Source organism: Scyliorhinus torazame, chromosome 12, assembly GCF_047496885.1.
Source record: "Scyliorhinus torazame isolate Kashiwa2021f chromosome 12, sScyTor2.1, whole genome shotgun sequence".
Lineage (NCBI taxonomy): Eukaryota > Metazoa > Chordata > Chondrichthyes > Carcharhiniformes > Scyliorhinidae > Scyliorhinus > Scyliorhinus torazame.
Window position 1 is genome coordinate 1633589 of NC_092718.1, and position 14047 is coordinate 1647635.

At 50.0% G+C, this 14047-nt stretch overlaps 1 protein-coding gene across 1 annotated transcript in view; it reads left to right on the forward strand.

Annotated features, from left to right (window-relative positions):
• The window catches only part of LOC140387310 (signal peptide peptidase-like 2A), a gene marked incomplete at its 5' end in the record, with an annotated part of 88348 nt that overhangs the window by 43881 nt on the left and 30420 nt on the right, over positions 1-14047 (forward strand). The window contains 2 exon segments of the mRNA XM_072470239.1: positions 3036-3117; positions 4286-4360. Of these exon segments, the coding sequence (XP_072326340.1) occupies positions 3036-3117; positions 4286-4360 (157 nt within the window).

Sequence of the window (14047 nt, forward strand, 5' to 3'; positions counted from 1 at the left end):
CAGTTGAGGGTTTAAATCACTGCAGGCAAAAGAAGGGAGAACATCCGACTGCCTTTGCCAGCCGTCTCTGGATACATTTTAAGGCAGTATTTGGGGATTTAAACCGCGCTAACCTAGATGCTGAAGACACTACCACATGGACCCGCACTTTAGTCTCCCACGTGACAGAAGCAGGTAAAAAGGCTTGCGTAAACTTCGATCCCTCAGAACAGGCACACGAGACGTTTATCTAGAGCATGGGAACAGTCACTGCAGGAACAGATACAACAGAATAGCCAGGAAGCCGCCATGCATCCAGTTAGGACCAGTCCGGGACCCGCATGGATAAACGAGGGTAGAGGAGAAGTCCAGTATCCCAGGGAACCATACCCAAGGGAGCAATACACCAGAGAGCCTGCTCCACCTTGCGTGTCCTAGGGTCATGCTACAACTGTGGGCAGTCAGGACACTTCGCCCGAGATTGCAGGAGACCCACACCCCCAGCTAGACTAGCCCCCAGATATGAAAGAGAACACCACCCATAGCAGCTGCAAGCTCCTAGCTCCCCATGCAAACTGTGAGCGCTTACCCGCCACTTCTCATGCACCTCAGCAATGCCACTTCATTTTTGTTTCCTCCTTCCTCTCCTTTGGTCACCCTACACTGACTCCAGGCCAAATGTGATTGCAGCTAACAAATATATAAAACTGGCCGCCCTGAAATTCGGCTGGTTAAGTTAAGCCTCAACCACCACTGGTTGCAAGTAAAGAAAAGACTGGTCGAAGAAATTGTCCGCCCGCCCCAAGCAGCGCCCACAAGCTGCGAGAGTCTCTGTACTTTCAACATTTCCATTTCTTGTCTCTCCAAAATGGTATTTCAAAAAGAAAATTGAGGGAGTCACACATGGTGACAATCATAATGGGTAATTGGAGTAAGGAGAGAAAGACTAATAAAACAAGATATTAACCAAAGATAATAATAGACACTATGCTTGCACCCCCAGGATTACCCGGAAAACAGAAAACACAGGATGAAACACGGACTGCTGACATGCGTTTGGATCATCGCTGGACTTCTGCAACTGCGCGCGCAACGGACTTTTGTTACAAACCCCACACCAGCCCCGAACACTACCACCCAACAGGCCATCACCAGCCCGGACACTACACCACACATAAAGACAGACATCGAGACCCCCACTTGGTGCGAAAACATTGCCAAATGGAACCCCCTTTCATACATGGAGGCCCTTATCGTAATTGCAATAATCTGCAGTGTCATTCAGACACTTCGACTCCGTAAATGGCAAGCAAAAGCCTCCCGCTCCCCGATTATATACAGTCCAAGCCCCCTTCTTTGGATTTCAACAAAATTAAATTCATGTACCAATCGCTGCTAAGAATAAACCATGTATCTCTTTAACTTTATTAGGATTAAGTAGAAATGTGATGCTGCTGTTTTAAATTTTGTACTGAATAGAAGTTCTTTGATATTCACCAGCAGCATGAGAGTAGCTTAGATAGTGTTAGCTAGAGATCAACTGTGCGGATAAATTAAATGTTTTATAGTGACCTAAATTGTAGTTAGAGATGAATTAATTTATGAATGTATTAATGAAATATTAAGTAAATGTCCCAAACCATAAGATAGAGTAGAGTAGAACCTTGCCTTGACCAAGGGTGACCGGGCCACCAAGGATGAACAGGGATCAATAGTGTGATCCACCACGCTTCGCGTTCAGGATCAAGAGGACGGGATGTAGCCATCTAAGATGGCCACCTGTAAAGGACCATTTGAATTATGACCAACCCAGGACTCGGACAGATACAGAGCCGATGTGTATTTGAAACACAGGTAACCAGACCTGATCGAAACCCCCCGCTCGGTTGCATTTTAATGGCCCATTTTCCCAGGACAATAGAACTCCAATCAAGAAACCGGTACATCCACAGACTGATCGGTGCCACTCCCTTTACTCAGCCCAACTGCCAAGGTCAATGACCTCTGAGGACCCGCCCAGCTACCCGCCCCTTTATTGGCCGAAATCAAAGACCGTTATCAGAGCCCTGTCGAACTATTGGGTCCAAGGTTAAGGACCGCCCCAAAGAGCGCGAAATCCCAGAGGGATAAAAGAGGACACAGCCATGTGTTCTGTCTCTTTTGGATCCGGCCTGGGCCACCCAGGAACAGCCAGCCAAGTTCCAAGACCAACGATCGCTACCTGATGGATGAGCCCAGCAGAGACAGAGCCACTTTCTTCGAACCAGCCAAGTGAAATCCAGATAAAGGCCATATCCATTTGTACAGTGCCGGTTGCCCTGAAGTTAAGTATAGGTTATTGTAGCTGATAGCTGTAGTTTAACTTGTAGTGGATATTGTGTTTGCATGTCGAGGCAACTCTTGTGTATGTAAATAAACCATCTTTTGAACTAACTAACTGGTTGTGTGGTCATTTGATCGATATAAGGGAAGGCTTGTGGTTCAGCAACATCATTAATATTAGCAACAGTATTGGCGACACTGTTGGGATCGAAACGCTCAACAAGGTGAACAGCATAGATGCATTTAGGGGAAGCTGGATAAGCTCATGGAGAAAGGAACAGGACAAGTCAATGAGATGGGAAAGCTGGCTCAGTTTTCCGTTAATCTTTTAGCTGGTCCTCTGTTGCAGAATCCTAAAATGCTCCCATTCCTCGGGTTTACCGTTCTTTGGCCACTTTATACGCCACTTTGATCTGATATAATCCTTGATTTTTGTTAGTCACGGTTGTGACCCTTTCCTGGCTGGGGTTTTATTAACTAATTATTTCTCGTAACTTTCTATATCCAAAAAAGTTAAATGAACTCGACGTTTCTCTTTCCAGATTTGATATCCTCGGTTGTCTTTGGCTTCTTAACTTCTTCTGGCAACTGCAGCAATCTGGCCTGCCTGAGAATCAGTGGCCTTTACCTTTCCCAAACGTTATTGTGCCTGTTGAGGAATGGATTCTACTGTAGTGTTAATGTGCTCAAGTTAAATATGGAACCATTGTTAAGTTGACTGATTCTCATTGTAGATGGGTTTGGATCCTACATGACTGTCTTGGAGTTGCCTTTTGCCTTAACTTCATGAAGACCCTGAAAATGCCTCATTTTAAGGTACGCTATGTGTTTCATATGGTAATTAATATTGCGTTTTTGCTGTGCAATTGAAATTATTTTAAATTGATGTAAAATGTGTGCTCCAACCATTAAAATGTACATTCCTGTAAGAAGCAAGAAGTGACTTAAATCTTCAGATCCCACAATTTCCACAACAATTAAGTGAACTGGGAAACCACCATGATGTTGCTTCAACACTGGATCATTAATTGGTTTCAAGAGGGAGATGAATATATTTCTGATAGATGGTTGAAAGGGATTTGGGGAACAGGTGGGGAGGTGGATTTCAGACCAGGAGGAGATCAGCACGGTAGCACAGTGGTTAGCACTGTGGCTTCACAGCGCCAGGGTCCCAGGTTCGATTCCCTGCTGGGTCACTGTCTGTGCGGAGTCTGCACGTTCTCCCCGTGTCTGTGTGGGTTTCCTCCGGGTGCTCCGGTTTCCTCCCACAGTCCAAAGACGTGCAGGCAGGTTAGGTGGATTGGCCATGCTAAATTGCCGTTCGTGTCCAAAAATGTTAGGAGGGGTTATTGGGGTGAAGGGAATAGGGTGGAAGTGAGGGCTTAATGTGGGCAGTGCAGACTCGAGGGGCCGAATGGCCGCCTCCTGCACTGTATGATCTATGGTCTATGAATGGCGGAGCAGGCTCGAGGGGCCGAATGGCCGCCTCCTGCACTGTATGATCTATGGTCTATGAATGGCGGAGCAGGCTCGAGGGGCCGAATTGCCGACTTCTAATCCCGACGTTCTTAGGGGATGAAATTTGAAGCAGCTTTATTTTGAAGCAGAATATTGTGCTCAAGAATGCAAATAAAGGCCATGGAGGTGGTGACTGACGCAGATAACTGACATTCAGAAAACCTTTAAGGTACAAACTTGGAGTCTCCTGGGTAGGAGGAATGAAATTGGTGGGCAGGTAGCAAACAACATTTAAAGCTGGTTAGTCAGACAGACACAAATGGAATTCAGATACGATGGTAGTTTCTCAAAACGAATTCAGTGAGGATGTATTTGCCAGCTGTAACAGCCCATGTGAACAATGATCAGAAGAGGCAATACTTTTTTCAGTAGCATATTCAAACTTAAATCTGCCATTATAATACTTGGCACAAAATGAAAGCTTTAAGTATTAACAAAATGTCAACTTTCTCCCCTTGTTTTACAGTCTTGTGTCATTTTGTTGGTTCTGCTGCTCATCTACGATGTTTTCTTTGTTTTCATATCTCCATTCTTTACCAAGGTAAGTTCACTTCTGTAGATTTTGACGATGAAGGCCTACATAGCTACTTGCCATTTTGTGCCTGAAGATTTAACACTTGTGGAATATTTGTTTGACTGACGATATTATTTAATGTACATTTTTATTAATTCTTTAGAGCCGATGGGCCTGTTCCTGTGCTGTACCTCTCTTGTCTGACTTTGATTTCTGATGCTTAGCACTTATTAAAGGGACGAGTGGACAATATTGAGTCATAGAATGATACAGCACAGCGAGACCGTCAGTCCAGGGTGTGACTCTGGTACAGATATGCAATTAATTCCAGTCCCTGCTTTCTATCGCACATTGTTTTGCCATTTCTTTTTCTCTTCAAGTAGCTATCTGAATCCCTTTTCGAACTTGTTGCTCAATCTGCTTCCACCACATTTCAGAGCACAGCAGCTTGTTGGGTGTGGTGGGGGGGGGGGAGAATTGTTTTATGATTTTAAACATCTCTGAATCTTCCTTTAATTTTCTCTTCTGTGATGGGAGCAGCCCGGCTTCTCTGAACTGTCCACTGAACTGAAGTTTCTCGTTTCTGGAACCATTCTCATTGACTTGTCCTGTACCCTCCTTCCTGACATCCTTCCTAAAGTGTGGTTCTTAGAAGTGAACACACTTCTCCAACTGGGGCATAACCAATGTTTTATAAAGGTTTACCATAACTTGTTGCTTTTTTACTCCCTTCCTGCTTCCTTTAAATAGCCAACTTGACGTGTCCTTGAAAGACTTGTCCTCTGTCTGTAATAAACATCAAGGGAAACGGGAATAGTATCAGGAAATGGTGTTGGAATAGATCAACTCTGGACTTCCGGTTGCAGCTATGCGGAGCTAAGTCGCACGTTCGGCAGCTCCTGCCAGAAACTGACTTTTGGGCTCTTTTTAGGGCCCCCAGCGGCATTTGTTCGACGGTTCCCAGTGTGGGAAGGTGACAGTACGATTCCCCCGGCATTGTATAGATTGGACCAGGAGTGGAGCGATGAAAAAAGTAGTTTTGGAGCAGCGAAAAGTGCAAGGGAGGAAAACCAAGATGGCGGCAGGTGGAGACCAGGTAGCGTGGGCGCAAGAGCAGTAGGAGTTTCTCCAGCGCTGCTTCACGGAATTGAAGGCAGAGCTGTTGGAGCCGATGAAGGCTTCGATAGACAAGCTGCTCGAGACTCAGAGGGCCCAAGGGGCAGCGATCCGGGAGGTGCGGCAAAAGGCCTCGGAGAATGAGGACGAGATATTGGGCCTGGCGGTGAAGGTAGAGGCGCACGAGGCGATGCATAAGAAATGGCAGGAAAGGTTCGAGGACATGGAGAATCGGTCGAGGAGGAAGAACCTGCGGATTCTGGGTCTCCCAGAGGGAGTGGAGGGGTCGGATGTTGGAGCATACGTGGTCACGATGCTGAACATGTTGATGGGTGCGGGGGCCTTCCCGGGGCCCCTGGAGATGGAGGGGACCCACCAAGTCCTGGCAAGGAGGCCCATGCCCAACGAGCCGCCGCGGGCGGTGCTGGTGCGGTTCCACCGCTTGGTGGACAGGGAGTGTGTCCTAAGGTGGGCAAAGAAGGAGCGGAGCAGCAGGTGGGAGAATGCAGAGGTCCGGATGTATCAGGACTGGAGCGTGGAGGTGGCCAAGAAGAGGGCCGGGTACAATCGGGCTAAGGCGACTCTGCATCGGAAGGGGGTGAAATTTGGAATGTTGCAGCCGGCGCGACTGTGGGTCACTTTCAAGGACCACCACCACTACTTCGAGACGCCGGAGGAGGCGGGGACCTTTATCCAGGCCGGAAAGTTGGACTCTGATTGAGGGTCGGTTGCGAGGGGATGTGGGGAAGGGATTGATGGGATTGTTGTGTTTTGGGGGGGATGTTCTGTTTGGTACTGTTTTTTTTGGGTGCTGGGTGGGGTAGGGTGAAATGGTTCGTAGTGGGGGTTTGGTGAGAGTGTGGGCGTCGGTGGTTGGAAGAGGGGGCCCCATTGGGGGGGGGGGGGGGGAGAGGGGAGGTCCGAGTTGGGGGAGCTGGGATCAGCCTGCGAAAGGGAGCTGTGCCAGAGGGGGCGGGGCCGGCTTGGTGGAAAGCGCGGCCTTTTTCCCGCACTAGGGAGGGAAGGGGGCGGGGTTGGGGGGGGAGGGGTGGTGCTGGAGAGGAGCACCCGCTGATGGACAGGAGGGGCGGGAGGGGGGGGGGGAGATTCTCACACTGGGGGGGTCGATGGAGTGGCGGGAGCGGCTGGGGTCAGCAGGAGTCAGCTGACTTACGGGAGTGCTATGGGAGGAGCAACGCAGCTAGGGGGGGACCTAGCTAAGGGGGGGGGGGGGGGGACTGGGTTGCTGCTGCATTGGCCAAAGGGGAGCTGGAGCCTGAAGAGAGTGTCGAGGCGGGGGTCTGCCGCTTGGGGGGAACGGAGAGTGTGGGAGGCGCGGGCACGTGGCTGGCCTAGAAAGGGAGATGGCTATTCGGCAGGGGGTGGCGGGCAGCCCCCTGATCCGGCTGATAACTTGGAATGTGAGAGGCCTGAACGGGCCGGTCAAGAGGGCCCGTGTGTTCGCGCACCTGAAGGGACTGAAGGCAGATGTGGTCATGCTCCAGGAGATGCATTTGAGGGTCGCAGATCAGGTTAGGCTGAGAAAGGGGTGGGTAGGGCAGGTTTTCCACTCGAGGTTGGACGCAAAGAATCGAGGGGTGGCGATTTTGGTGGGGAAGCGGGTGTGGTTTGAGGCGCTGAGCATCGTGGCAGATAATGGAGGTAGGTACGTGATGGTGAGTGGTAAGATGCAGGGGGTGTGGGTGGTATTAGTGAATGTCTCTGCCCCGAATTGGGACGATGCTGGATTTATGCGGCGCATGTTGGGCTGGATTCCGGACCTGGAGGCAGGGAGCTTGATAATGGGGGGGGACTTCAACACAGTACTGGATCCAGCATTGAACCGTTCTAGGTCCAGGACGGGAAAGAGGCCGGCGGCGGCCAAGGTGCTGAGGGGGTTTATGGACCAGATGGGAGGAGTGGACCCATGGAGGTTTGTTAGGCGGGGGGCCAGGGAATTCTCTTTCTTTTCCCACGGCCATAAAGCCTACTCCCGGATTGACTTCTTCGTTTTGAGCAGGGCGCCGATCCCGAGGGTGGAGAACACTGAGTATTCGGCCATAGCCATCACAGACCGTGACCCGCACTGGGTGGAGCTCGAGCTAGGGGAGGAGAGGGACCAGCGCCCGCTGTGGTGCCTGGAGGTGGGTTTGCTGGCGGATCCGGGGGTGCATTGAAAGATACCTAGAGGTTAACGATAATGGGGAGGTGCAGGTAGGGGTGGTCTGGGAGGCGCTGAAGGCGGTGATTAGGGGAGAGCTAATCTCCACTAGGACCCACAAGGAGGGGAAGGAGAGAAGAGAGAGGGAGAGGTTGGTGGGGGAGATTTTAAGGGTGGATAGGAGGTATGCAGTGGTCCCCAAGGAGGGACTACCCGAGGAGCGACGAAGCCTCCAGGCCGAGTTCGACCTGTTGACCACCAAGAAGGCGGAGGTGCAGTGGAGGAAGGCGCAGGGGGCGGTGTATGAATACGGGGAGAAGGCGAGCCGGATGCTGGCACACCAGCTTCGGAAGCTGGATGCAGCGAGGGAGATTGGGCGAGTTAGGGATAAAGGGGGGAACATGGTGCGGTGGGAATAAATGGGGTATTTAGAGACTTCTATGAAGGGCTGTATAGGTCTGAGCCCCCGACAGAGGAGGGGGGGGGATGCGTCGTTTTCTGGACCGGCTGAGGCTCCCAAGGGTAGAGGAGGGGCAGGTGGCAGGGCTTGGGGCACCGGTAGGGCTGGAGGAACATAGAACATAGAAAAATACAGCACAGAACAACACGATGTTGTGCCGAACCTTTGTCCTAGATTAATCATAGATTATCATTGAATTTACAGTGCAGAAGGAGACCATTCGGCCCATTGAGTCTGCACCGGCTCTTGGAAAGAGCACCCTACCCAAAGTCAACACCTCCACCCTATCCCACCCCACCCAACACTAAGGGCAATTTTGGACTAAGGGCAATTTAGCATGGCCAATCCACCTAACATGCACGTCTTTGGACTGTGGGAGGAAACCGGAGCACCCGGAGGAAACCCACGCAGACACGGGGAGGATGTGCAGACTCCGCACAGACAGTGACCCAAGCCGGAATCGAACCTGGGATCCTGGAGCTGTGAAGCAATTGTGCTATCCACAATGCTACCGTGCTGTCCTTAAGAACAAATAAATCTACATTATCATTTTACCATAATCCATGTACCTATCCAATAGCTGCTTGAAGGTCCCTAATGTTTCCGACTCAACTACTTCCACAGGCAGTGCATTCCATGCCCCCACTAGTCTGAGTAAAAAACCTACCTCTGACATCCCCCCTATATCTTCCACCATTCACCTTAAATTTATGTCCCCTTGTAATGGTTTGTTCCACCCGGGGAAAAAGTCTCAGACTGTCTACTCTATCTATTCCCCTGATCATCTTATAAACCTCTATCAAGTCGCTCCTCATCCTTCTCTGTTCTAATGAGAAAAGGCCTAGTACCCTCAACCTTTCCTCGTAAGACCTACTCTCCATTCCAGGCAACATCCTGGTAAATCTCCTTTGCACCTTTTCGAAAGCTTCCACATCCTTCCTAAAATGAGGCGACCAGAACTGTACACAGTACTCCAAATGTGGCCTTACCAAAGTTTTGTACAGCTGCATCATCACCTCACGGCTCTTAAATTCAATCCCTCTGTTAATGAACGCTAGCACACCATAGGCCTTCTTCACAGCTCTATCCACTTGAGTGGCAACTTTCAAAGATGTATGAACATAGACCCCAAGATCTCTCTGCTCCTCCACATTGCCAAGAACTCTACCGTTAACCCTGTATTCCGCATTCATATTTGTCCTTCCAAAATGGACAACCTCACACTTTTCAGGGTTAAACTCCATCTGCCACTTCTCAGCCCAGCTCTGCATCCTATCTATGTCTCTTTGCAGCCGACAACAGCCCTCCTCACTATCCACAACTCCACCAATCTTCGTATCGTCTGCAAATTTACTAACCCACCCTTCAACTCCCTCATCCAAGTCATTAATGAAAATCACAAACAGCAGAGGACCCAGAACTGATCCCTGCGGTATGCCACTGGTAACTGGGATCCAGGCTGAATATTTGCCATCCACCACCACTCTCTGACTTCTATCGGTTAGCCAGTTCGTTATCCAACTGGCCAAATTTCCCACTATCCCATGCCTCCTTACTTTCTGCAGTAACCTACCATGGGGAACCTTATCAAATGCCTTACTAAAATCCATGTACACTACATCCACTGCTTTACCTTCACCCACATGCTTGGTCACCTCCTCAAAGAATTCAATAAGACTTGTAAGGCAAGACCTACCCCTCACAAATCCGTGCTGACTATCCCTAATCAAGCAGTGTCTTTCCAGATGCTCAGAAATCCTATCCTTCAGTACCCTTTCCATGACTTTGCCTACCACCGAAGTAAGACTAACTGGCCTGTAATTCCCAGGGTTATCCCTAGTCCCTTTTTTGAACAGGGGCACGACATTCGCCACTCTCCAATCCCCTGGTACCACCCCTGTTGACAGTGAGGACGAAAAGATCATTGCCAACGGCTCTGCAATTTCATCTCTTGCTTCCCATAGGATCCTTGGATATATCCCGTCAGGCCCGGGGGACTTGTCGATCCTCACATTTTTCAAAATGCCCAACACATCTTCCTTCCTAACAAGTATTTCCTCGAGCTTACCAGCCTGTTTCACACTGTCCTCTCCAACAATATCACCCCTCTCATTTGTAAATACAGAAGAAAAGTACTCGTTCAAGACCTCTCCTATCTCTTCAGACTCAATACACAATCTCCCGCTACTGTCCTTGATCGGACCTACCCTTGCTCTAGTCATTCTCATATTTCTCACATGTGTAAAAGGCCTTGGGGTTTTCCTTGATCCTACCCGCCAAAGATTGTTCATGCCCTCTCTTAGCTCTCTTAATCCCTTTCTTCAGTTCCCTCCTGGCTATCTTGTATCCCTCCAATGCCCTGTCTGAACCTTGTTTCCTCAGCCTTACATAAGTCACCTTTTTCCTCTTAACAAGACATTCAACCTCTCTTGTCAACCATGGTTCCTTCACTCGACCATCTCTTCCCTGCCTGACTGGGACATACATATCAAGGACACGTAGTACCTGTCCCTTGAACAAGTTCCACATTTCACTTGTGTCCTTCCCTGACAGCCTATATTCCCAACGTATGCACTTCAATTCTTGTCTGACAACATCGTATTTACCCTTCCCCCAATTGTAAACCTTGCCCGGTTGCACGCACCTATCCCTCTCCATTACTAAAGTGTAAGTCACAGAATTGTGGTCACTATCACCAAAATGCTCCCCCACTAACAACTCTATCACTTGCCCTGGTTCATTACCAAGTACTAAATCCAATATTGCCCCTCCTCTGGTTGGACAATCTACATACTGTGTTAGAAAAGCTTCCTGGACACACTGCACAAACACCACCCCATCCAAACTATTTGATCTAAAGAGTTTCCACTCAATGTTTGGGAAGTTAAAGCCACCCATGACTACTACCCTGTGACTTCTGCACCTTTCCAAAATCTGTTTCCCAATCTGCTCCTCCACATCTCTGCTACTATTGGGGGGCCTATACGAAACTCTTAACAAGGTGACTGCTCCTTTCCTATTTCTGACTTCAACCCATACTACCTCAGTAGGCTGATACTCCTCGAACTGCCTTTCTGCAGCTTTTATACTATCTCTAATTAACAATGCCACCCCCCCCACCTCTTTTACCACCCTCCCGAATCTTATTGAAACATCTATAACCAGGGACCTCCAACAACCATTTCTGCTCCTCTTCTATCCAAGTTTCCGTGATGGCCACCACATCGTAGTCCCAAGTACCGATCCATGCCTTAAGTTCACCCACCTTATTCCTGATGCTTTTTGCGTTGAAGTATACACACTTCAACCCATCTCCGTGCCTGCAAGCACTCTCCTTTGTCAGTGTTCCCTTCCCCACTGCCTCATTACACGCTTTGGCGTCCTGAATATCGGCTACCTTAGTTGCTGGACTACAAATGCGGTTCCCATTCCCCTGCCAAATTAGTTTAAACCCTCCCGAAGAGTACTAGAAAACCTCCCTCCCAGGATATTGGTGCTCCTCTGGTTCAGATGCAACCCGTCCTGCTTGTACAGGTCCCACCTTCCCCAGAATGCGCTCCAATTATCCAAATACCTGAAGCCCTCCCTCCTACACCATTCCTGCAGCCACGTGTTCAACTGCACTCTCTCCCTATTCCTAGCCTCGCTATCACATGGCACCGGCAACAAACCAGAGATGACAACTCTGTCTGTCCTGGCTTTTAACTTCCAGCCTAACTCCCTAAACTCGTTTATTACCTCCACACCCCTTTTCCTACCTACGTCGTTGGTACCAATGTGCACCACGACTTCTGGCTGCTCCCCCTCCCCCTTAAGGATCCTGAAGACACGATCCGAGACATCCCTGGCCCTGGCACCTGGGAGGCAACCTACCTTCCGGGAGTCTCGCTCGCAACCACAGAATCTCCTATCTATTCCCCTAACCATTGAATCTCCTACAACTATTGCTTTTCTATTCTCCCCCCTTCCCTTCTGAGCCCCAGAGCCAGACTCAGTGCCAGAGACCTGACCACTAGGGCCTTCCCCCGGTAGGTCATCCCCCCCCCCAACAGCATCCAAAACGGTATACTTGTTTTGAAGGGGAACGGCCACGAGGGATCCCTGCACTGTCTGCCTGTTTGTTTTTTTTCCCCTGACTGTAACCCAGCTATTCTTGTCCTGTACCTTGGGTGTGGTTACCTCCCTGTAACTCTTCTCTATCACCCCCTCTGCCTCCCGGATGATCCGAAGTTCATCCAGCTTCAGCTCCAGTTCCCTGACACGGTCTCTGAGGAGCTGGAGTTGGGTGCACTTCCCGCAGGTATAGTCAGCGGGACACCGGTGGTATCCCTCACCACCCACATCCTACAGGAGGAGCATGCAACTGGCCTAGCCTCCATCCCCTCTTACCTTACAGAATATAGCTGCCCTGTGGACCAACTGGATCTCCGCCCTCCGACTCTGCTCCCAGTCAGCTGCACTCTCTGCAAACTTCCGGCTCCCTTCACGCTCTTTGAAGAAATGTAGGAAATGGAAATGAAAGGAGCACCTTACTCCCTCCTCACCTAACTCGCTCAGTCACCAAACTCTCACTATAGCGCTCAAATGCACCAAATTCAGCACTCCCTCAGTCACCAAACTCTCACTATAGCACTCAAATGCACCAAATTCAGCACTCAGTGCAAACAAAGTCTGCACTGTGGGGGGATCACTTTTATACTGTGAATCTAGCCTCTGAAAACTGGCCTAATCCAATTAACTAATTAACAAGCTCCAGCTGCAAGTGCCTACAAGTAGAACCTTTGTTTAAAGCTGATTGAAAATTCACCTTCTTCTAAACCAAACAGCAACTTTTAAGTTAATTAACTAAATAAAAGAAAGACTAGACTTTAGATAAAAATGAAGCCTTATACTCCCTCAGTCACCAAACTCTCACTATAGCACTCAAATGCACCAAATTCAGCACTCAGTGCTCACTAAGGGGCTGGGGAGTATGCAGGCGGGGAAGGCACCAAGGCCAGATGGGTTCCCGGTGGAGTTTTACAGGAAGTATATGGACCTGTTGGGCCCACTACTAGTGAGGACTTTCAATGAGGCGAGGGAGGGGGGGGCTCCCGAAGTTCCTTTTTATATTCCAGTGCCTCCCCATCCTGATCCCTAAGGCCTTTTTTAAGCGGGTCAGCAGGAGCATCATGGGGTTTGTATGGGCGAAAAAGACCCCGAGTGTGAAAGGGTATTTCTGGAACGGAGCAGGGACAGAGGAGGGCTAGCGTTGCCTAATCTATGTGGGTACTACTGGGCTGTCAATGTGGTGATGATACGCAAGTGGGTAATGGAGGGGGAGGGGGCGGCGTGGAAGAGGCTGGAGATGGCGTCCTGTGTGGGCACGAGCCTGAGAGCACTGATGACGGCACCGCTGCCGCTCCCGCCGACTAGGTACATCACGGGTCCAGTGGTGGCGGCGACCCTCAAAATTTGGGGGCAGTGGAGATGCCACAGGGGTGAGGTAGAGGCTTTGGTTTGGTCCCCGATCCGAGAGAACCATCGGTTTATCCCGGGGAGAATGGATGGGGGGTTCCTGAGCTGGCACAGGGCAGGTATTAGAAGGATGGGGGACCTGTTTATAGATGGGACGTTTGCGAGCCTTGGGGCGTTGGAGGAAAAATTTGGGCTCCCCCCGGAAATGCCTTCAGGTACATGCAGGTAAGGGCGTTTGTAAGACGGCAGGTGAGGGAGTTCCTGCTGCTTCCAGCACTCAGGATCCAGGATAGGGTGCTCTCGGGGGTGTGGGTTGGAGAGGGCAGGGTCTCGGCGATCTACCAGGAGATGCAGGAGGAGGCCTCTGTGGAGGAGCTGAAAGGTAAATGGGAGGAGGAGCTGGGGGAGGAGATAGACGAGGGTACGTGGGCGGACGACCTGGGTAGGGTAAATTCTTCCTCTTGCGCCAGGCTTAGGCTGATACAATTTAAGGTTCTGCACAGGGTGCACATGACTGGGG